This window comes from Microcaecilia unicolor, chromosome 6, assembly GCF_901765095.1.
Source record: "Microcaecilia unicolor chromosome 6, aMicUni1.1, whole genome shotgun sequence".
Taxonomy (NCBI): Eukaryota; Metazoa; Chordata; class Amphibia; order Gymnophiona; family Siphonopidae; genus Microcaecilia; species Microcaecilia unicolor.
The window spans coordinates 236852505-236878084 of NC_044036.1; the positions used below are offsets into that span (position 1 = coordinate 236852505).

At 44.7% G+C, this 25580-nt stretch overlaps 1 protein-coding gene across 1 annotated transcript in view; it reads left to right on the plus strand.

Moving 5' to 3' along the window:
- The window catches only part of EXD3 (exonuclease 3'-5' domain containing 3), a 719658-nt gene that overhangs the window by 233070 nt on the left and 461008 nt on the right, over positions 1 to 25580 (plus strand). The window contains exon 6 of the mRNA XM_030206809.1: positions 451 to 615. Within this exon, the coding sequence (XP_030062669.1) occupies positions 451 to 615 (165 nt within the window). The remainder of the gene's footprint in view (positions 1 to 450; positions 616 to 25580) is intronic.

The following is a 25580-nucleotide window of genomic DNA, read 5'->3' on the forward strand; positions in this document are numbered from 1 at the left end:
TATTCAGGTAAGAGTGGCTCCTACTGTGGATAAATGCCACTCACTGAGGATCATACCTGAATTTTCAGTGACATTATCCAGATAATGCTGCTGTAAATCATCTCTGACTGTCTTGGCATTATCCGGGTAGTACCACATTGGTCTGGGAGCAGAATACCTCCTCTGAATGCAATCAAAAGTACTTCTAGCCACACTGAAGGAAGACAGGTTTCAGGTAGTAGACTAATGCGCAAAATATCATCTGCCTTTGTAAATTGCTTTGATAATCATCCCACTCTGGTATTTCTTTAATATTCTTGCTTAAATTTGAGTAAAGTTGTTATTCTGTCTTTCTCATAATTGTACATTTTATTATAAAAATGATGAAGTATTCCCCTTTTATTCCTTCTGAATGGTCATTGCCTTTGGTCCATTGATCTAATTTTGTGTTTTTGATTCTGCCTGTCTTAGTCTGGCCTGAAGCTCAAGAAGTTGCAAGCTCGTGTCTTCGGAATTCTGGCAGGAAACATTCACTTTCTTGATTCACTGATCAGCATTTATCAGTTGCATAGTGCTGACCGGAACTATTTGCTTGGTCATGTGAGTCATCTTTATCACATGGGCTTGTACAAAGAGGTGAGAATTTTTTTTTCTCTTTCCTGTGTTTTGCTCAACATTCAGGGTTTTGTAGTCTTTGCATTCTAATTTAGCATTTGAGTTATTGTACTTCTAAAAACTACAGATGTTTGCATTGTGATTTTAAGAAGTGGACAGACAGAGTTCTCTGGACACTGACATTGGCAGAGGAGAGAGCAATACATAATGCAGCCTGGAAATTTTGTAGTATGTTCTCTGACTTGGACTGATTGTGCACTTTGAAACAGAAACAGAGAAAAATGAAGGCAGATAAAGACCTTATGGCTTGTCCTGTCTGCCCATCCATGTCATGTACAATCCCTTCCTCTCCCTTAGAGATCCTGTGTACTCATCTGTTCCATGAATTTACCACCCTTTCCTTGAAGTATTTCCTCAGGTTACTTTCTGTGAATTTATGCTACGGAGGAATTTAAAAGTCTCTATCGTATCTCCCCTCTCCTCGCTTTCATCCAGAGTATACATATTGAGATCTTTGCGAAGACCACTGACCATTTTAGTAGCTGCCCTCTGGGCCGACTCCATCTTGTTTATATCTTTTTAAAGGTGTGGTCTCCTTGAAGTATTTCATCAGGTTACTTCCTGTAACTTTATGCTACGAAGGAATTTAAAAGTCTCTATCGTATCTCCCCTCTCCTCCCTTTCTTCCAAAGTATACATAATGAGATCTTTGCAAAGACCACTGACCATTTTAGTAGCTGCCCTCTTGGCCGATTCCATCCTCTTTATATCTTTTTAAAGATGCGGTCTCCAGATTGGTACACAATATTCTAAATGAGGTCTCATGAGAGTCTTATACAGGGGCATCATCACTTCCTTTCACTTCCTTTTTCCTAGTGGCTGTTCCTCTCCTTATACATCCAAGCATCCTTCTAACTTTTACTGTCACCTTTTCTACCTGTTTGACCACTTTAAGATCATCACATACGATCACACCCATTCTTTCTCCTCTTTTGTGCACAAATCCTTCACCCATTAAACGGTACCATTCCCTCAGGTTTTTGCAGCCCAAATGCATGACCCTGCAATTTTAAGCATTAAATTTTAGCTGCTAAATTCTGGACCATTCTTCAAACTTCACTAGGATCTTCCTCATGTTATCCACATCATCAGAGTGGTCTCCCTATTGCAGATTTGCAGGGCTAGTCTTGGCAATTGCGGGGCCCTGTGCAGACCAGTTCGGTGGGGCCTCTTGTCCCTGCTAGCCCTGCCCCCACCTAGCCCCACCTCACTCTGCCCCCACCTCGCCCTGCCCCTTGTTGACAAGTTGTGTTTTAAAATGTTATTTATGAAATTTCAAATAAAGACAAATCAAGCAAAACTCGTACAGAAAAACTAATTCAATTAAGCACAATGCAATCATAGGAAACCTAGTATTAAACAACAAAAATGAACTGAATAATTTCTGGTTTAGTCCACTACAATTAGGAGTTCCAATCCTCATAATATAGAAGAGAATAAAGGAAAAATATCAATTAACTAAGAAAAGATCCAGGAATGTGGGTAAAGTACTTTCAAATTCCCCCATTACTGTAACTCACCAATATAGAGAAGCAACACAGAAGATCCTCTAGTAGCCAAAAAAGTTGTCATGTGCCAAAAAGACTTATTTCACTAAAGACAAAATCATAACATATTTACAGGTAGCAAAATTTTCCCTAAATCGGCTATAGCAAGCCAAAGGGCATCTAGGGAGACCTCAGCAGGCAGGAATGCAAAGAGAAATAACCTTATCTATGAAAAGGCAGCATTGTAAATATTACACCAGACCCTAAAAACCCAATACATTGTCTAGTGAGAAAACAGAACAAATGGGACTGTTACAGGTCTCTACACAGAAACTACATGCTAGCATAATAATGCACCTTGCTCACACATGCAAAACACAGACAGACCATCAACAAATATGAAACAAGGAATCGCAGACTAGTAAGAGATACAAAGGCAAAAATCTGAACTGGAAAACTCAAGGAGCCAGAATCTGCATATATTTCAATACTAGAGAAACAGAAATGGAAATGCAATATATCAGAGATGCTTAATTCCCAGAGCTGCCATGTTCCAACTGATAAATTCAAAATAAACTTTTTTCTACCTTTGTAGTCTGAGCATTTTATTTTTCTATTCGATTTGGTCCGTGTCTGTTCTGATTTTCCTGGGTCTCCTATCCACTTGACATTTCTTCTCTCTCCATCTCTGTCATCCATCTTCTCTCTGCATCCCTTTCTGTCCTGTCCAGCATCTGCCCTCTTAGCGTCCCTATCCACCCGTTTTTCAGCATTGCCCTGTGTCCCTTTCTCTGCTTCATGACCAACATCTTTTGTGTGTGCCCTGTCAGTCCCCTCTCTCTTCCCTTCCTCCCATACCCCACAGGCCCAGCATTTCTCCCTCTCTACTGCCCCCCTCATGGTCTGGCATAACTCCTTCTCTCTATCTGTGGGTACAGTATCTCTCCTCCTCTGTTCCACTCCCCAGCCACCCCCCCCCCCCCCCCCCCGATCTGGTCTCTTTCTTCCCTCCCCCAGTCATTCTCCTTCTCTCTTCTTGTGCTCCCTATCCTGGTAGGTCCAGAACATATCCATCTCCCTCTCTTTCTAACCATCTCTCCCTGGTCCAGCACATTTCAATCTCCCTCCAAGCCCCCCCCCCCCCAGCCTACCACATGTCCATCAGCCCCCTCCCCAGCCTAGCACATGTCCATTTCCTTTAAGCCTCTTCCCCCCTCCCCCCAGTTAATGTCCATCTCTCTCTAGTTCCTCCCTGGGTATACCCCCCCCCCCCCCAAATAATGCTTCTTGTATTCACCTCCCTCTTCCTCCCTCCCCCCCGATGGGCCCAACATATTTCTCTCTTTTTCCCACCACAAATGAAGCATCTCTCCCTCCCTCCCGGATCCTCTAAAGTTACTTCACCCCTGGTGCTAAGGCACACTGCTACAGGGCTGGTGTTAGGTTTTCTGTTGCCCCCTGAAACCTATAAATTGGTGCTCACCCTCCACCACTGCATCATCTCCTCCCTCAATACCAGCACCTGTCCTTCTCCTTGCCCCTTTTCAATGCCAGCACTTAGCCCTCTCTCCTCGCCCCCTCCTCAATGGAAGCACCTACCCCTCTCCTTGCCCCCCCCCCCCCGAACCTTTCTGTTTCTCTCCTCTTCTCTCCTTCTGGTGGTTAAAGCTTCCTCTGTGTTGCAACAAAGGCAGGGGCAGCAATGTAATCCAGCTGCTTTTGGCAGCCCTGGAGGCATTCCTTCAGCCGCGACCCGCTCTCAAGGTGTTTCAAAGAGGGTGAGACGCAGCTGAGGGAAGGCCTCCGGGGCTGCCAAAGCAGCCGGCTTACATTGCTGCTCTTGCCCTGATGCAGAGGAAGCTTTGCCCGCTGGCAGAAGAGAAGGGAAATACAGAGAAAGGTATCGGGGAAGAGGTGGGAGAGGGGAAGGAGAGAGAAAGAGACGCTGTATTCGGGAGACAAGGAGGGAGGGCCTGAGGCAGTTTGGGGTGCCAGTCCTGCACTGCTGTGGCTGGCGTTGGGGCCTTCTCTGTGCTAGTCCCGTCTTTCATGCAGTAACTTCCTGCTTCCACATGGGCAGGACCAGGAGAGGGAGGGAAAGTCCCGACGCCGGCCCCAGTAGTGTGCCTTAATCACAGTCGGTGCCGGGGGTGATCTTGAGGATGCAGGAGAGAGAGATTCGCTGGATTCAAGGTGGGGAGAAGGAGGAAGAGGGACGTGCTGAGGCCACCGCTGCAGGGCCCCTGGGAGCTTGAGGCCCTGTGCGACCGCCTCTCTTGCCCCTGCCTAAGACTGGTCCTGCAGATTTTAAGTATCATCTGCAAAGAGGCAAACCTTTTCAGATAACCCTTCAGCAGTATCACTTACAAAAATATTAAAAAGAATTGGCCCAAAAACCAAAGCTTGCGGCATACCACTGATAACATCTCTTTCTTCAGAGTGAACCCCATTTACCTCTTCCCTCTATCGCCTTCCACTCAACCAATTCCTAACCCAGTCAGTCACTTTAGGGCCCATATTGAGAGCACTCAGTTTACTTATTAGTCATCTATGTGGAACCATGTCAAAGACTTTGTTAACATTTAAATACACCAAATCTAGTGCTCTCCCTCTATCCAAAACTCTGGTCACCTAAAGAAATTAATCAGATTTGTCTGACAAGATCTGCCTCTAGTGAAACCATGCTGCCTCATATCTTAACATTGGATTCCAGAAACTTCACTATTCTTTGATTTAAAAACATGTCCAATAATTTAGTTACCACAAAAGTCAGACTTATTGACTTGTACTTCCCAACTTCTTCCTGCCTTCTGCTTTTGTGGGGAGGGACCACATTTGCCTTTCTTTAGTCCTCCGGGACAACTCTTGACTGTAGAGAAGCATTAAAAAGGTCAGCCAGTGGTGCTGGCAAAACTTTCCTAAGTTCCTTCAGTACCCTGGGATGTATGCTATCCAGCTCCATCTCTTTGTCCACCTTTAGTTTAGTTAGCATTGTTAAAGCACAGAGCTCTCAAACTAGTCTCACACCCAGCACAAACCTTCTTATACCCTTCTTAGAATGTAAGCTCTTAGGGGAATGGACTTATAACTGAAGAATGAAAAACTTTATTCAGACTATAAAATATGTATGGCTGGTGATTCTAGGTGATAGAAATCTTTCTTTTGTGGCATGATCAGGTTATAAGAATTTAGGCAAGTTGACATGAGAGGGAACAAAGGTTCAAGCCCATATCAAAGTGCAACATCATGTAGTCCGTTTATTTGGGTTACTATGTAGATAGACCTGGACTGTCACCATAAATTGTTAATGGAAATTTCTGGAAATCTATATCATGATATAAAAGTCTATGAATGTTAGCCTTTAAATTAAGGCAAAGATTAGGCAAAGTGACTGTATTTGGGGTTTGTCTGCACATTTTCATTCCCCTCTTCAGCTTCCTGATTTTGTTCTGAAAGCTGTTGCATAATAAAAGAATTGTTTTATATAGGAAAGCTATAGATGATGATGATGATGTTCAGTGTTAGTGAAAATGTTGACCAGTACAGTCATAGGTTCTAATCTACCACTATGATACTCTATCAGATGGTTATGAAAGAATGAAAATTCTTAATATTCTGTAGACTGACATTATAGAAAAACATAAGACCTGGTGGTCCATCTTGCCCAGTATTCTGCTTCAAACAGTGTCCAATCCAAGTCACAAGCAGAATCCCAAAGAGTAGCAAAATTCCATGCTACTGATCCCAGGAATAAGTAGTGGCTTTACCCTGTGTCTCTCTTAGTAGACGATTATGGACGTTTCCTCCAGGAACTTGTCCAAACCTTTTTTTTTTTTTTTTTTTTAAGTTTTCTTAACTTATGCTAACTGCTGTTACCTCATCCTCTGGCAATAAGTTCCATAACTTGAGTATTCGTTGAATGAAAGAATATTTTCTCCTATTCCTTTTAAAAGTATTACCATGTAACTTCATGTAGTGTCCCCTACTCTTTTTTTACATTTTGGAATAGTAAACAATCAAATCACTTTTACTCGTTCTACTCCACTCAGGATTTTATAGGCCTCTGTTATATCTCCCCTCAGCCGCCTCTTTTTGGTCCTAACTTCTGAAGCCTTTCTTCATATGAGAGGAGTTCCATCTCCTTAATATTTTTGGGTGCCCTTCTTTGAACCTTTTTTAATTCTGCTATATTTTTTTGAGATACGGCAACCAGGATTGCATACAATACTTAAGGTGATGAAGCACCATGGAATGATAGAGGCATTATAATATTCTTTATCTTATTTTCTATCCCTTTCCTAATAATTCCTAGCATTCTGTTTGCTTGTTTGGCCACTGTTGCACATTGGGCAGAAGATTTCAGTGTATTGTCCCAATGGCACCTAGATCTTTTTCTTGAGTGCTGACTCCTAAAGTGGAACCTAGCATCACATAACTGATCTGGATTATTCTTCCCAATGTGCATCACTTTGCATTTATCCACATTAAATTTCATCTGCCATTTGGATGCCCAGTCTTCCAATTTCCTAAGATCCTCCTGCAATTTCTCACAGTCTGCATCCGATCTAGATATATTAAATAGCACCTATCCCAGTACCGATCCCTGGGGTACTCCACTATTTTTCTTCCTCCATTGAGAGAAATTGCCATTTAACCCTACTCTCATTTTTTCTCTTTTAACCAGTTACCAATTCACAATAAAACATTGCTTCCTATCCTATGGCTTTTTAATTTCTCAAGAGTCACTCTTTCCGAATATCTAGATATTATACATCAACCGGCTCACCTTTATCCACGTTTATTGCACGCCTTCAAAGAAATGAAGCAAATGATGAGGCAAGATTTCCCTTGGCTGAATCTGTGTGGGCTCTGACCCATGAAACCATGTTTTACTATGTGTTCAGTAATGTTATTCTTTATAATAGTTTCTGTCATTTTGCCTGGTACTGCAATTTCCCTGGTCACCCCAGAGCCCTTTTTAAAAAATAAGAGTTGCATTTGCCACCCTCCAATCTTCTGGTACTACGGACGATTTTGATGACAAGTTACGATCACTAATAGCACTGGAACCAGACACAGAGGGTATGAGAGAAGCACCCCGTGTCATGTCCCCTACCTCAACACAAGCGGCTTTCTCGGGCTGCGCAGGGTCCTGTCAACATGCACACGACTGACACAGCCCTGAGCCATGTGTGTGTGGTTCTTCTCTGGCTGCAGGCTACTTGATTTCTTTGCTTCCATGCACCTGGCTCTGCTCTCTCTCTGCCTGGCTTACAGGCTCCTTGATTACTTTGCTTCCACCCACCTGGGTCTGCTCTTCCTCTGTCTGGCTTCCCTTGCTTCTCTGCTATTGGTCTTCCGGTTCCTCCTTCCCCAGCACTTTATCAGCTGAGCTGTCCCTAGACTCCTTGCTTCAGCTTCTACTTTGGTAGGTGTTACTTGCTCAGTGGTGTGCTTCTCCTCTACTTTGTTCTTCGTTACTGACTCTGCCTGTACATGAATTACTCTTGTGTCTGCTGCCTGCCTACTGACTCTGCCTGCACCTGGATTACTCTTGTGTCTGCTGCCTGCCTATTGACCTTGCCTGTACCTGGATTACTCTCTAATCTGCTGCCTGCCTACTGATTCTGCCTGTACCTGGATTACTCTCTAATCTGCTGCCTGCCTACTGATTCTGCCTGTACCTGGATTACTCTTGTGTCTGTTGCCTGCCTACTGACTCTGCCTGTACCTGGATTACTCTCGTGTCTGCTGCCTGTCTGGCCGTCACGTTCATCACCCCGCTTCCTGCTCCATTTCGTAAGCCCTGCAGGCCGCCCACACCTAGCGGCTCAACCTCTGGGGAACGGCAGTCAGCGCAGGTGAAACCCGGGGTTGTCCGGCCGCCAAGCAGAACCTGGTCCGAGTACTGGGCTCGCCAGCGCTCTACTTGGTACAAGAACTCACAGATCTGACAGTAAGCTGAAGCCATGAGTTCGCCGGACAAACCCAAGGCGAATTTGGCCCAGGTTCTTCAGCAACAACAGACCCATCTGAATTGTCTGTCGGGAGTCTTGCAGGACGTTTGTTCCCAGTTGTCTACTCTTCAATCCCAACGGCAAGTTCCTGCTGCACCGTCCAGACCAGTTTTACCCACTCCTAGGTTAAGGCTCCCTGAGCCTCCCCGGTTTGATGGTACCCCTTCTGCTTGTCGAGGGTTCCTCAACCAATGTCTTATGTTTTTTTTAATTCAACCCGGAGTCTTTTCCTCTGATAAACTCAAGATCACTTATATAATCTCCCTGCTCTCCGGACCAGCCCTGGCTTGGGCCTCTCCTCTCTGGGAGCAGCGGGATCCTCTACTCACTGATCTTGGGGAATTTCTTCGCCACTTTAGGTTAGTTTTCGACGTGCCTGGACGTCCCTCCTCGGCAGCCGGAGAACTTCTATGGATTCAACAAGGTGATTGCTCTGTAGGGGCATATGCCGTACGCTTTCAAACCCTAGCCTCTGAGGTGAGATGGACCCAGGAGGCCCTCACAGCCATCTTCTGGCAGGGGTTAACGGGCCAAATCAAAGACGAGTTGGCAGGCCGGGAACTTCAGACCACATTGGAAGCCATGATTACTCTCTGCGTCCGTATCGATGTTCGGTTTCAAGAGAGGACACAGGAACGTTCTGCTCAGCGTCAATCACAGAGACCATCTCCTTGGGTGTCACGTCCTCCTTCTCCTAAAGGAGCTACTGACACCACTTCTGGAATCTCCGAAGAACCGATGGTTATCAGGCCATTTCCTGAGATATTGCTCGAATAAACCTGGAAATGCGTTGTCCCAGGGCCTCTGAAGGGGGTGGCCCTGTGTCGATTCTCACCTCTTCTGGCTAATCTTGTCTCCATCCCTATTTTCCTGCGCTGGAATGAACTTTGTATTAGTACCATGGCTTTGATCGATTCAGGGGCCAGAAGGAATTTTATTGATGCCATTCTCCTAGTCCAGCTTGGAAGTCCCTCAATGGCCTGTAAACCTACATTACAAGTGACCTCCATTCAGGGACTGACTCTACCCTACTCCATTACCCACGTCACTCGGCCGTTGCAGATGCGAGTAGGAATTTTACATAAGGAAGAGATTCAGCTTCTGTTTCTTCCCCGGGCCATCCATCCTGTTATTTTAGGCCTGCCTTGGTTACGACAACACACACCAAGTATCAACTGGACCACTAGCAATATCGACAGTTGGGGTTCCCAATGTTTTGCTTGCTGTCTCATGCCGGTGGTTCCTCCTCCGATGACTATTTCTGCCTCCTCCGGGGGCCTGCTTCCCTTCCTGTGGAATATCGAGATTTCCAAGATGTTTTCAATGCCCAGGAGGCTGATTCCCTTCCTCCGCATCATCCTTTTGGCTGCCCTATCGAATTACTTCCGGGCAAGACACCACCTCGAGGTCGGCTGTATACCCTCTCCCGGGAGGAATCTAAAGTCATGCGGGAATACATTCAAGAAAACCTCCAAAAGGGCTTCATCAGACCCTCCTCCTTTCCGGCGGGGGCAGGATTCTTCTTTGTAACCAAGAAGGACGGCTCTCTGTGACCTTGTATAGACTACTGAGGTCTTAATGAAATAACCATTAAGAACCAGTATCCGCTCCCTCTGGATTCCAGAACTTTTCGACCGTCTGAAGGGAGCATCTATCTTTACCAAGCTGGATCTCCGAGGCGCCTACAATCTGGTCCGAATCCGACATAGGGACGAATGGAAGACCACCTTTAATACCCATGAAGGACATTTCGAATATCTAGTCATGCCATTTGGCCTTTGTAATGCACCTGCGGTCTTTCAGGAATTCATTAACTTCATTTTTCAAGATCTCCTGTACTCCTCAGTCATAGTTTACCTGGATGATATTTTGTTTTTTTCTGCTTCTGTTCAAGACCACCCTCGTCATGTCCGCACCATTCTCCAATGCCTCCGGGACTACCGTCTCTATGCCAAACTAGAGAAGTGTTTGTTTCGTCAACAGTCTATTCCATTCTTGGGATATATCGTCTCTTCAGAGGGGCTCCAAATGGACCCCACCAAACTCCGAGCCATCCAGGATTGGTCCATGCCCCAGGGTCTCCGGGCCTTCCAACGTTTTTTGGGGTTTGCTAACTACTACTGGCAGTTCATCAATCAATACTCCCTTATCACTGGCCCTCTTACCAGGAAGGGTGCTGATATGAGGAACTGGACACCGGAGGCCCAGGAGGCTTTCGCCACCTTAAAGTAAGCCTTTCTCTCTGCTCCTGTGCTTCGAAGCCCGAATATCAAAAAGCCATTAATTTTAGAGGTGGATGCCTCTTCGCTGGGGGCAGGGGCCGTTCTGTCTCAAACCTCAGACTCTGGCAAGCGTCATACCTGTTTCTTTTTTTCAAAACATTTTCTCCAGCAGAGCATAACTACACCATTGGGGACTGGGAATTGTTGGCCCTTAAATTGGCTCTGTAGGAATGGTGATAACTCCTGGAGGGGGCCTTGCACCCCATCACAGTAATCACCGACCACAAGAATCTCCTATACCTTCAGGATGCTAAGAGACTAAACCCGCGACAGGCACGCTGGTGTCTTTTCTTTGCCCGTTTTAACTTCCGCCTGGTATTTCGACCTGCTGAAAAGAATATTCTGGCTGATGCGCTTTCCAGGGCCTTCAACCCTCCCGAAGAACCCGAGGAATCCTACCCCATGCTTAATCCTGCCTGTGTTGCCTCCACGACTGTAGTTTCTTCCATCAGCACGAAGACCTCTGTTCCACCCCAGTCCAGGAAGAAGGTTCTCAAATGGGGACACTCTTCCACGTTTGCTGGTCACTACGTATTCCGCAAAACTTTTCATTTAATCTCTCAGTACTATTGATGGCCACGCATGGCTCAGGATGTCTTACATTTTGTTTCCACCTATCCCATCTGTGCCCGAAACAAATTCTCTCCTGGCAAGCCGTGGGGATTCTTACAGCCACTGCCAGTTCCACAGCTCCCTTGGCAGGAAGTATCCATGGACTTTGTTACTGATTTACCACCGTCCCAAGGTCACACGGTCATTTGGGTAGTGGTGGATCGATTCTCCCGTATGGCCTATTTCATTACCATGAAATCTCTCCCATCAGCCGCTACTCTTGCCAAGAATTTCATCCAGCATATTTTTCGTTTACATAGTCTACCTCTCCAGATCATAAGTGATCGGGGATCTCAATTCACGTCTAGGTTCTGGAGAGCACTGTGTTCTGCTTTTGGCATCACCACCAATTTTTCATCCGCATACCACCCACAGACCAATGGAATGGTGGAATGGGTCAATCAAACTCTCAAGACCATCCTGCGAATGTATACTAATAACTGACAAGATGATTGGTCCACATTACTCCCCTGGGCTGAATTCGCTTATAAGAACTGTCTCCACACTGCCTCTCGTACATCACTATTTTTTACAGTATACGGGCGCCACCCACGACTACCACTTCCGATCCCTCAGACCCAAGCCTCGCCTCAGCTCCAACAGACCCTCACTGATATCCGGGACATTTGGAGCACATTCCAACAACATCTTCAGCGAGCCGCTGCTGGATAAAAGCTTTTCGCAGATTGTAAGAGGCGGTCTGCTCCGACCTTTCAACCTGGACAAAAAGTTTGGCCTAGTACCAAATACTTGAGACTCTGATTACCCTCCTTCAAGTTTGCTCCCCGATACATTGGACCCTTTTCTGTACGATCTCAGGTGGGAGCCGTCACTTATCGTCTCCAGTTACCAGGTAATCTCAAGGTCCACAACACTTTCCACGTGTCCCTGCTAAAGTCATTCTTGACCTCGAAATGGCACCCAGAGCCAAAGAAGATCATCATTCTTGATTCCTAGCCGGATCCTGAATTCGAGGTAGATGAGGTTCTTGACTCCAAACGTCAAAGGGGACGGCCGTTCTATTTGCTATCCTGGAAGCACTTTGGTCCCGAGGATAATTCCTAGGAGCCCGCTGCCAACATCCATGCACCTGAATTGATCCGGGAGTTCCATACCCTCTACCCTTCCAAACCAGGACCTAGGCAGAGGGGGGGGGGGCCCTTAAGGAGGGGGTACTGTCATGTCCCCTACCTCAACGCAAGCGGCGTCCTCAGGCTGCGCAGGGTCCCATCGACACGCACACTTGACTGGCACAGCCCTGAGCCATGTGTGTGTGGTTCTTCTCTGGCTGCAGGCTCCTTGATTGCTTTGCTTCCATGCACCTGACTCTGCTCTCTCTCTGCCTGGCTTCCAGACTCCTTGATTGCTTTGCTTCCACCCACCTGGGCCTCTGCCTGGCTTCCCTTGCTTCTCTCCTATTGGTCTTCCAGTTCCTCCTTCCCCTGCTCTTGTCCTATGGCTGTGACCCTTCTCCCTGCTGATATCAGACACCAGCACTTTATCAGCTGAGCTCTCCCTAGACTCCTTGCTTCGGCTTCTACTTTGGTAGGTGTTACTTGCTCAGTAGTGTGCTTCTCCTCTACTTTGTTCTTTGTTACTGACTCTGCCTGTACCTGGATTACTCTTGTGTCTGCTGCCTGCCTACTGACTCTGCCTGTACCTGGATTACGCTCGTGTCTGCTGCCTGCCTACTGACTCTGCCTGTACCTGGATTACGCTCGTGTCTGCTGCCTGCCTACTGACAGGAAGTATTTTTTCACACAGAGAGTGGTGGATACTTGGAATGCCCTCCTGCGGGAGGTGGTGGAGATGAAAACAGTAACGGAATTCAAACATGTGTGGGATAAACATAAAGGAATCCTGTTCAGAAGGAATGAATCCTCAGAAGCTTAGCCGAGATTGGGTGGCAGAGTCGGTGGTGGGAGGCGGGGCTAATGCTGGGCAGACTTCTACGGTCTGTGCCCTGAAAATGGCAGATACAAATCAAGGTAAGGTATACAGAAAAAGTAGCAGCACATATGAGTTTATCTTGTCGGGCAGACTGGATGGACCGTGCAGGTCTTTTTCTACCGTCATCTACTATGTTACTACTAGCCGTTAAGCCCGTAATAACGGGCTAGTTTTTTGTTTTCCTATGCCCCCCCCCCCCCCCCGGGTCCACCAACCCTGCTTTCTCCCCTGCCCTCCCCCCCCAGCGTGTTTCCCTCAGTTCCGCCCCCTCCTTCCCTCCCTGCTCCCTCCTCCTCCGATTTCCACGCCCATGTCCAAGCCCTCCTCCCTATTGGGCTGTACTGCTGGTGGAGGCGGGGCTTGGACTTCTACACTCTTAGCGTTCTGAGTGACTCTACTGCGCATTTGCAGGTGAGTTGGTCACTTGCTGTTTATATGTTTGATGACTCTGGCTGTACGTGGATTACTCTCGTGTCTGCTGTCTGCCTACTGACTCTGCCTGTACCTGGATTGCTCTCTTGACCTGCTGCCTGCCTACTGATGCTGTCTGTACCTGGATCACTCTCTTGCCTGCTGCCTGTCTGGCCGTCATGTTCATTACCCCGCTTCCTGCTCCATCTTGTAAGTCCTGCGGGCCGCCCGCACCTAGGGGCTCAACCTCTGGGGAACGGCGGTCAGCGCAGGTGAAACCCGGGGTTGTCCGGCCGCCAAGCAGAACCTGGTCCGAGTACCGGGCTTGGCAGTGATCTACTTGCTATAAGAACTCACAGGTCTGACACCCAGTTGAAAGAGGGACTGTGAACCACTAGGTGGCTCTCTTATTGCACCAAAGCTGACTTTTCACTGTTTCATTGTGGCTGTTAAAAAGATTACTTAAAAAGAAAAGAACACATCTCAATGTGTCTGCTTCATCACAACACATTACTATAGTATCTTTTGAGCTGCCTTTGTTGACCAAGCTATTTGCTGCTGTATTGTGCCTGTAAGAATATCACTGAGATGAGAGAAGATGGTTTTTGATTGTATGTATATAAGGAAATCCATATTTTTTTCATGAAAAGGTCCATGATAGATCTGCAAAAAAAGTGTTTATAAATTTAAGAAATATCTGATAATGGGGATTATTTCCATAAACAAATAATATTATAATGTCACTCTCAAAGCTGAATATTAATCCAGTATTGTAATAATTATGTATTAAGAAGATTTATTATAATGTCACTCTCAAAGCTGAATATTAATCCAGTATTGTAATAATTATGTATTAAGAAGATTTATTATTAGCCATTCTGAAAAGATTCACCCAAGAATATGTATTTTCAACTAAGTCAACTAACGTCTCTAGATAATAATCTCTCTTATGGTGAATTTAAGGAATCTTATAGTTTTTCTTTCCAAGTCACTTCTATTGTAGTTTATTGGTCTGTATTGCACTACAATGTATCATATCTCTTGCTTGATTAGAAAAAAGGGACATGCCATGTATTCTTCAGAGCCTGGAGCTCACTAATAAAACTGTGGCCTTTTAAGAAGGCTTTTCATCTCAGGAAGTACTTGTAGTGTGTGAATGGCTTTCGGAAAACAAGATGGCTGTTGGTCTTGCTCCCCCCCCCCCCCCCCTATTTTTTTTTTTACAATGGTGGAATTCAGCGCACACCAGAGGCTAATATAGTGTGCTGCTGTTCTCTGAAGAGAGTCTGAATAGGCTGGGCTGTGCTTGAGAAGAATGAGGGGTAGGCAGAAGGCAAGCTAGTGTTTCATGGTCATCTTATGTTACACTTCAGCCTTTTGAAAAGAGTGTCTGGGCCTGGTTGAATAAAGCTCTCTCGCACTCCAAAGGCAGGAATCCAAGGACAATGGGGCCTCTTGTCATTTGCAGGCTTCTTTTGCGAATAAAAGCCATTGTCACATGAACAGGAGGCCAGTCTGGCAGACTGTGCATGCTTCACTGCCCCATGATATCGCTCCTGTTTCTGCAGAAATCCCATTCAGGGCCTTGTCAGCTTTGATTAGCAGGGTTCTCATGACTTAATGTGCTGCGATATTTCATGTCTCAAGGTGGTGGCTGGCTTTTTTCTCTGCCTGTGTTGGGAAGAAGGGTGGGAGCAAATTTTTTATTGTCTGCTCAGCTATTTTATTCACAATTTTTTAAACAGTTTGTCAAGGTAGAAAAAAAATAGCTGCGCCTGGGGAGGGGGAAAAGAGTGCACCAGAAGAAATGACCTCCCAAATCTGACTCTTCAGCTGACCTGCTGCAAGAATCAGTGACAATGCAACTTCTGTTTGTCCAGGAATGAAGACTACAGGGCCATGTCTTACTCAGCAGCCTTGTGGAAAATCCATAGGGACAGTTAAAAATCCAGTGCAGCTGGATTCAATTGTGAAAAAAAAATAATGTCTAAAAAGTGGATTAAATTCTCGCTAACCTGGGTTAGGAATAGAAGAGGGATACCCTATATAAGGCATCCTGTAGTGCAGTATAATTTATATTGCTTTTGTCTTAGCTTGTTATGGTGCAGTTGAATACTTTATAACAGATGATAACATTTTGATTAAAACTTTGTTATGCTATGTTGTACTTTTATGCTGCCTTTCTTAAACCAAAGCTTGACCCAGGGCTGTGTACAAAGTAATCAAATACACAAAAAATGCAATAAATTACAATAATCCTCGACATTACAATCGACCGCAACCTAACACTAGAGAGCCAAGTGAAACCTACATAAGTACATAAGTAATGCCATACTGGGAAAAGACCAAGGGTCCATCGAGCCCAGCATCCTGTCCACGACAGCGGCCAATCCAGGCCAAGGGCACCTGGCAAGCTTCCCAAACGTACAAACATTCTATACATGTTATTCCTGGAATTTTGGATTTTTCCAAGTCCGTTTAATAGCGGTTTATGGAGTTCTCCTTTAGGAAACCGTCCAACCCCTTTTTAAACTCTGCTAAGCTAACCGCCTTCACCACTTTCTCCGTCAACGAATTTCAGAGTTTAATTACACGTTGGGTGAAGAAAAATTTTCTCCGATTTGTTTTAAATTTACTATACTGTAGTTTCATCGCATGCCCCCTAGTCCTAGTATTTTTGGAAAGCGTGAACAGAAGCTTCACATCCACCTGTTCCACTCCACTCATTATTTTATATACCTCTATCATGTCTCCCCTCAGCCGTCTCTTCTCCAAGCTGTATAGCCCTAGCCTCCTTAGTCTTTCTTCATAGGGAAGTCGTCCCATCCCCGCTATCATTTTAGTCGCCCTTCGCTGCACCTTTTCCAATTCTACTATATCTTTCTTGAGATGCGGCGACCAGAATTGAACACAATACTCAAGGTGCGGTCGCACCATGGAGCGATACAACGGCATTATAACATCCTCACACCTGTTTTCCATACCTTTCCTAATAATACCCAACATTCTATTCGCTTTCTTAGCCACAGCAGCACACTGAGCAGAAGGTTTCAGTGTGTTATCGACGACGACACCCAGATCCCTTTCTTGGTCCGTAACTCCTAACGTGGAACCTTGCATGACGTAGCTATAATTCGGGTTCTTTTTTCCCACATGCATCACCTTGCACTTGCTCACATTAAACATCATCTGCCATTTAGCCGCCCAGTCTCCCAGTCTCGTAAGGTCCTCTTTTAATTTTTCACAATCCTGTCGTGATTTAACGACTTTGAATAACTTTGTGTCATCAGCAAATTTAATTACCTCGCTAGTTACTCCCATCTCTAAATCATTTATAAATATATTAAAAAGCAGCGGTCCTAGCACGGACCCCTGAGGAACCCCACTAACTACCCTTCTCCATTGTGAATACTGCCCATTTAACCCCACTCTCTGTTTCCTATCCTTCAACCAGTTTTTAATCCACAATAGGACATTTCCTCCTATCCCATGACCCTCCAATTTCCTCTGTAGCCTTTCATGAGGTACCTTGTCAAACGCCTTTTGAAAATCCAGATACACAATATCAACCGACTCCCCTTTGTCCACATGTTTGTTCACTCCTTCAAAGAATTGAAGTAAATTGGTCAGGCAAGATTTCCCCACAGAAAAGCCATGCTGACTTGGTCTCAGTAATCCATGTCCTTGGATGTGCGCTGTAATTTTGTTTTTAATAATAGCCTCTACCATTTTCCCAGGCACCGACGTCAGACTCACCGGTCTATAATTTCCCGGATCTCCCCTGGAGCCTTTTTTAAAAATGGGCGTTACATTGGCCACCCTCCAATCTTCCGGTACCACGCTCGATTTTAAGGATAAGTTGCATATCACTAGCAGTAGCTCCGCAAGCTCGTTTTTCAGTTCTATCAGTACTCTAGGATGAATACCATCCGGTCCAGGAGATTTGCTACTCTTCAGTTTGCCGAACTGCCCCATTACGTCCTCCAGGTTTACCGTGAAGTCAGTAAGTTTCTCCGACTCGTCCGCTTGAAATACCATTTCCGACACCGGTAACCCACCCAAATCTTCCTCGGTGAAGACCGAAGCAAAGAATTCATTCAGTCTCTCCGCTACGTCTTTGTCTTCCTTGATCGCCCCTTTTACCCCTCGGTCATCCAGCGGCCCAACCGATTCTTTTGCCGGCTTCCTGCTTTTAATATACCGAAAAAATTTTTTACTATGTTTTTTTGTCTCTAATGCTATCTTTTTTTCATACTCCCTCTTGGCCTTCTTAATCTGCGCCTTGCATTTGCTTTGACACTCCTTATGCTGTTTCTTGTTATTTTCAGACGGTTCCTTCTTCCATTTTCTGAAGGCGTTTCTTTTAGCCCTAATAGCTTCCTTCACCTCACTTTTCAACCAGGCCGGGTGTCTTTTGGACTTCCGTCTTTCTTTTCTAATTTGCGGAATATGTATGGCCTGGGCCTCCAGGATGGTATTTTTGAACAGCGTCCACGCCTGTTGTACAGTCTTTACTCTCTCAGTTGCCCCCCTAAGTTTTTTTTTTACCGTTCTTCTCATTTTATCATAGTCTCCTTTTTTAAAGTTAAACGCTAACGTATTTGACTTTCTGTGTACAGTTACTTCAAGGTCGATGTCAAAACTGATCATATTATGGTCACTGTTATCAAGCGGCCCCGGTACCATAACGTCCCTCACCAGATCATGCGCTCCACTAAGGACCAAGTCTAGAATTTTTCCTTCTCTCGTCGGCTCCTGCACCAGTTGCTCCATAAAGCTGTCCTTGATTTCATCAAGGAATTGTATCTCTGTAGCGTGTCCCGATGTTACATTTACCCAGTCTATATTTGGATAATTGAAGTCACCCATTATTATCACATTGCCCATTTTGTTCGCGTCTCTGATTTCTTTTATCATTTCTGTGTCTACCTGCTCATCCTGGCGAGGCGGACGGTAGTACACTCCTATCACCATTTTTTTCCCTTTTATACATGGAATTTCAACCCACAGTGATTCAAAGGTGTGATTTGTGTCCTGCTGAATTTGTAATCTATCTGAGTCAAGGCTCTCGTTAATATACAATGCTACCCCTCCACCAGTCCGGTCCACCCTATCATTACGATATACTTTGTACCCCGGTATGACAGTGTCCCACCAGGTCTCAGTAATGCCTATTATATCCAATTTTTCATTTAGTGCAATATATTCCAACTCTCCCATCTTATTTCTTAGACTCCTAGCATTTGCATATAGACATTTCAGAGTATGTTTGTTGTTCTTATTTGCATGATGCTTAGTACCTGACACTATTGATTTGACATCTTTTGTCTGATCTTTAGTTGTATTTAAGGGCACCTGGCCTACCACGGTCTGTTGTGTAACCTCACTATCCAGAAACCCTATCTTCCCGGTTTGTGAGGTATCTTTGCAAGATACCTTTTCCCGAACCATGCGCTTTTGAGCGACTGTCGGCCTTCCCCCCATTTCTAGTTTAAAAGCTGCTCTATCTCCTTTTTAAATGCCGACGCCAGCAGCCTGGTCCCACCCTGGTTAAGGTGGAGCCCATCCTTTCGGAATAGGCTCCCCCTTCCCCAGAATGTTGCCCAGTTCCTAACAAATCTAAAACCCTCCTCCCTGCACCATCGTCTCATCCACGCATTGAGACTCTGGAGCTCTGCCTGTCTCTTGGGCCCTGCACGTGGAACAGGTAGCATTTCAGAAAATGCTACCCTAGAGGATCTGGATTTGAGCTTTCTACCTACAACAAAGAAAATGTTCCACTCTATGTGGAAACTCAAAATGCATGAAACCATTCTTCCCGAGGGAAACATTTCGCAACCTGATACAATCAATGGTACTAAGCCATGTAGACTACTGCAATGGAATTTATGCGGGATGTAAAGAACAACTCATAAGGAAACTTCAGACCACCCAAAACACGGCAGCCAGACTTATATTTGGAAAAACGCAATTCGAAAGCGCCAAACTCCTCCGAGAAAAATTGCACTGGCTCCCTATCAAAGAACGTATTGCTTTCAAAATCTGCACCCTGGTTCATAAAAGTATCTATGGATAGGCCCCGGGATACATGACAGACCTCATAGACCTACCAATCAGAAACACAACCAGATCAACACGAACATACCTAAACCTCCACCACCCAAGCTGCAAAGGACTCAAATACAAATCAACTTATGCATCCAGCTTTTCCTACATAAGTACACAACTATGGAACGCATTACCATAAGCCGTGAAAACAACGTATAACCTAAACTTCCGGAAATTATTAAAAACTTACCTGTTCATAAAGGCATACCTTCCCAACCCAACTTAAATGCCTGAACCCTGCAACACTACGAAATCAAAGCACGTATTGAACATAACGTAACCCTTCCTCACAACGATTCCCTACGAGTCTGTTCCACACGAGCTTCATTCTACCTCAACATCACTGTGTATTTGTTTATACCTGAATTGGCGAACGCCTCTACGGTACTATGTAAGCCACATTGAACCTGCAAATAGGTGGGAAAATGTGGGATACAAATGCAACAAATAAATACAAATAAAATAAATAGTGTGGATTGTTAGATCTCAGACTTTATTCCCATGTAAGGAGACTGGTTCAATTATGTTAGTAATTAATTTAAATAGTAGTTTTGTTGAAGGATTCCCCAAGAATTCTGCTCTGGATTCCTTCTTCTCCTCTGACAGAAATAGAATGGTTTTAGGAATTTTCCTGATAAAGTGACGTGAAGTAGAAGTCCTTTGGAAGGGAATGGATATGAGGGGAATCAAAGGACTTCACAGATGCTGTATCAGAGAAACAGTGGCGTCGCGAGGGCAGCTGACACCCGGGGCGGGTCGCCGCTGCGTACTCCCCCCCCCCCCCGGGTGCAGCGCGATGCACCCTCCCCCCTCCGTAGCACAACCCCCCCTCCCCCCGCGAGAACATACCTGGAAGGCGGTGAGGGGCGGGCGGGAGAGCCAATCCGCCGAGTGCACGCCACTGGGGGGTGTCGGTGCCTCGCTGGTTCCTTGCTTTCTCTGCCCTGGAACAGGAAGTAACCTGTTCCGCGGCAGAGAGGGCAAGGAACCAGCGAGGCGCCGACACCCCCCAGCGGCATGCACCCGGGGCGGACCGCCCCACCGCCCCCCCCCCCCTTTCTACGCCACTGCAGAGAAATACTCTTATGGAGAAGTCTGACTACAGTGAAGACTTCAGCAAGGTTTGATTGCTACACTTCACTATTAAAAAAAAACCACTTCAGGGAAGCTTCCTCCCCTGAAAAAAAACTTACTGTCAACACTGGGACTGCCAACACTGATTCTAGGGTTCTTTGATACCTGGCATTTCTGAAAATCTCACAGGTGCTGCATGGGTCTTGTATCAGTGTGATCTCCTCTTGCATTGATATCCGTAAAACATGGAAACTAGCTATATGTCTGTCCAGCTCCTCTTCAAAGATTGCTGATGCCAAAACCAAAGTTGTCACAGTTGGTATGAGACATCTTCCTGCGTCATCTGAGGATCAGTGGTTTACATTCAGACACTTTGAGACTGATTCACTCTATCCAGTGTCAAGGGGGTTGAGTGTTTTCAGGGGCGATTGGCAGATAGGGTAGCTGCTAACAAAATAATTCTCATCTGGTCTATTTACTAGAGATGAACAAAAACTGTCAGAATGTGGAACTGGGTCATCTCCCAAAGAATGACCTTCAGAACCATGTATTAGGGAGGGAGGCAGACAGTCTGTCAAATAAAGCAAACACAGGAGAGGTGCCTGACCTTAGAAATGGTGAAAAGAATATTTCATGAGTGGGGAACTGCCGTGATAGATCATTTTATATCTTCCCAGTACAGGAAAGATACTGTGTACAACACTGTGTACGTCTAGTAGCGCTATAGAAGTAAGTAGTAGTAGTAGTTCTGCACAGGTTAGGACTCATGACAAACTACCCTAGAAAGTCTTTCTCCTAAATTGATGTTATCAATAGAAATCAAACAAAATGAAACATGGAAAAGAAAATAAGATAATACCTTTTTATTGGACATAACTTAATACATTTCTTGATTATCTTTCGAAGGTTGCCCTTCTTCCTCAGATCGGAAATAAGCAAATGTGCTAGCTGACAGTGTATATAAGTGAAAACATTCAAGCATTACTATGACAGTCTGACAGGGTGGGAGGAGGGGGGTGGGTAGGAAGTATGCATGGGGACATCAAAGCATATCATTGATATTCCAACAGGATGGGTGTGGGTAGGTGAGGGGAGGGTGATCAACAGAGACATACAGCTTTATGGTTTATAATGGGCTAGGAACCCCAGATCCTTGTTAAGTCCTTTCTGTTGGGTGTTAAAATATTCAATCATTCTGACTTCAAAGGTCTTACGTTCTTGTATGGTTTTAAAGTTACCTTTCAGGATTCTCACTGTGAAGTCACTGGTACAGTGTCCTGGTCCTGTAAAATGTTGACCAACAGGCGTGGGAACCCTGCTGGCACCAGTATTGTTCATATGATGTCTATGTAAATTGAATCTTGTCTTAAGCATCTGGCCTGTTTCTCCAATATAGCATCCTTCATTACATTTTTTACACTGAATGATATATACCACATTGGAAGATGAGCAAGTGAAAGATCCCTTTATGTTGAATATCTTTCCTTTGTGGATGACTTTGGGGTCCTGTGAAATATTTTGGCATAGTTTGCAACTGGATAAATTACAGGGAAGTGTGCCCTTCAGTTCCTTTTCAGTCTGTGAGGGAAGTTTACTTCTGATTAGCTTGTGTTTTAAATTGGGTGGCTGTCGGAAGGCCAGTACTGGTGGGGATGGGAATATCTCTTTCAGTAATTCATCCTCCTGGAGTATAGGTTGTAGATCTCTTATGATTTTCCTCAGTTTTTCCAGCTCTGGATTGTATGTCACTACAAGGGGGATTCTGTCTGTGGATTTTTTCTTTTTGTACTGTAGCAGATTCTCCCTGGGTGTTTTGAGGGAGGAGGCAATATTCTTGGAGATTATTTTGGGGTTGTAGCCCTTCAGTTTGAAGGATTCAGTCAGGCTTTTAAGGTGTCTGTCTCTGTCCCCTGGGTCAGAGCAGATACGGTGGTATCTTGTGGCTTGGCTGTAAATGATGGATCTTTTTGTATGTGAAGGATGGAAGCTGGAGTTGTGGAGGTAGCTGCATCTGTCTGTGGGTTTCTTGTATATAGATGTTTGTATACAGCCATCACTGATTGAGACCGTGGTATCCCAAAAATTGACTTTTTCTGGGGAGTAGTCAATTTTGAATCTGATTGTAGGATGGTATGTATTGAATGCAGAATAAAATTGTTTCAGAGTTTCTTCACCCTCCGTCCAAATCATAAAAATGTCATCGATGTACCGGTAGTATTTTAGAGGTTTGGTTGGTGTGTATTCAGAAATGTCTCTTCCAGCTCAGCCATATAAAGGTTGGCATATTGGGGTGCTGTCCTGGTGCCCATCGCAGTGCCCATTATTTGCAGATAGATATCATTGTTAAAGTGGAAGTAGTTGTGAGTTAAAATGAATTTGATTAATTTTGTAATAGTTTCTGGTGAGTATTGATGGTCCAGTGTGGATTTTTTTAGGAGTCTTCCACATGCAGCTATGCCATCCGCATGTGGAATGTTGCTGTATAGTGATTCTACATCCATCGTGACCAGAAGGGTGTTAGGTGGTAGTTGCTTGATATTTTTCAATTTATTCAGAAAGTCTGTGGTGTCTTGTATGAAGCTGTTAGTTTTGTGTACGAGAGGTTTCAGAATTCCCTCTATGAATCCAGATATTTCTTCCGTGAGTGTGCCAATACCTGATATGATTGGTCTGCCAGGGTTTCCCGGTTTGTGGATCTTGGGTAGCATGTAGAATGTGCCCACGGAAGGTTGATTTGGTATGAGTTTCTTCAGGTGAGGTTGCGCTTGTGTAGGAAATGTTTTGATAAGGTCTTTCAGCTGTTTCGTTTAATCCTGTGTGGGGCCCTCAGTTAGTTTCCTGTAGTATTTATTGTCTGAGAGCTGTCTGTGCCCCTCTTCAATGTATTTTTGTATGTCAATAATTACCACTGCGCCTCCTTTGTCTGCGGGTTTGATGATAATGCGTTCGTTAGTTTGTAGGGTTCTTATGGCCGCTCTTTCTGGTGGGGTAAGATTGTACAGGATTCTCTTTTGTTTGTTGGAAAGTTGGGATTTCACCCTATGTCTGAAACTTTCTATGTAATTATACAGCTTGTAGTTTTGTCCCTCCTGTGGGGTGAAATAAGTGTTTTTTTGTTTAAGACTGTATTCCGGTCTGTTTGGTGTCCCTTTATTATAGAAATGTGTTTTAAGGCGCATTTTTCTAAAGAATTCCTCTAGGTCTGAGTATAGTTGGATTACATCTAGATCCCTGGACGGGCAGAATGAGAGCCCTTTGGATAGCACCGAGACCTCATGCTGTGATAATTGATGGTTCGAGAGGTTTATTATCCCCATTTGGTTTGCATCTGTAAAGGTGTGATCAGTATTCCCTGATTTGTTTGGGCTCTGATTTTCACATGCCTCAGCTGTGTATCCAAGTGTCTCCAAGGTGTCCCCTCACCTACCCACACCCATCCTGTTGGAATATCAATGATATGCTTTGATGTCCCCATGCATACTTCCTACCCACCCCCCTCCTCCCACCCTGTCAGACTGTCATAGTAATGCTTGAATGTTTTCACTTATATACACTGTCAGCTAGCACATTTGCTTATTTCCGATCTGAGGAAGAAGGGCAACCTTCGAAAGCTAATCAAGAAATGTATTAAGTTATGTCCAATAAAAAAGGTATTATCTTATTTTCTTTTCCATGTTTCATTTTGTTTGATTTCTATTGATAACCTTAAGAGTGGACTAACACGGCTACCACACTCCTCTTCCTAAATTGAGGAGAGGGTCTTCCATATGTTATCCTTGATTTACTCTTTGCTAAGACGTGTTTGGTTGTATAAGAATATAATACAGTAGGATAACTCTGATTATCCAGATGTCCAACTTCTTCTGTTTCTTTATTTTTTTATTATTATTATTTTTTTTTTATCATAATCTCTGGATTATAGTTATCACATTCTGTCTGATATACAGTAAAAAAAATATAATATCACAAATAGTTTAGTATTTTTTCCTATTTATTATTGAAAACAAAAAATAATGCTCAACATGTAATGCTCAGTGTATGCTCTTTTCAAAAAGGAATGTCTAATCATCCAGATTTTCCATTATCCGGACTGCCCTCTGCAGAGGTTAGTCTGGATAATCGACGTCCTACTGTATGTTTGGTCAGACCAAAGGTCCATGAAGCCAAGCATCCTTTCTTAGATAGTGGCCAGTCCAGGTCACTAGGATATACCCATCAAATCTCAAAGGGAAAATCCATTTCTTGCCATTCCCTCCCACGAATGAGTGGTAACATCCCAAAGTTGTGGATGGAGAGGCTAGGCTCAAGACAAGATCGGGAACCAAATCTGGAACAGAAATCAGAAATGAAACAGGAACCACATGCAAAGCAAAGCAGGAACCAAACATGGCGTAAGTAGCAAATAAAACAGGTGCTGTGTGAGGACTTCTAGAAAGGAAGAGAAATTCACTGGTAAGGCACGACCCCACCCACCGCAACCCGGAAGCAAAGACGAGATGGTTAGAGAATGACTGGAGAAGTCCGAAGGGGGCTTAGATCTGCAGCCGCTCCGAGGAGGCTCCCTTGCTGATTTTTCCGCTGGAGTAATATCAATTGGGCAAACGACGGTCACCTCGACGCCCATTCGACCCAGTGAAGTGGCTTCCAGAGGTACTTGCGGTATGGTAAGGCCCAAATCTGTTACAATGGAGAATCTCTGGGATGCCATACAGGGGATTAACTCCTCCCTGGGAAAAATTTCTGAATCTCTCCGCGGAGAGATTGTAGAGCTTAAACATGATTTGCAACATTTATCTAGCGAGACGGAGAGACATAAAAATGACATAAAAGTTTGTGAAACTGAGATAAAATCTACTAAGGACTTGACTACTTTACTAATTAAGGAAAAAACTATGACTGCAAGAAAAATGGAATATTTTGAAAACCAGCTTAGGAAAAATAACTTGCGTTTCTTGAACTTTCCATTATCACCTTATATCTCTGCT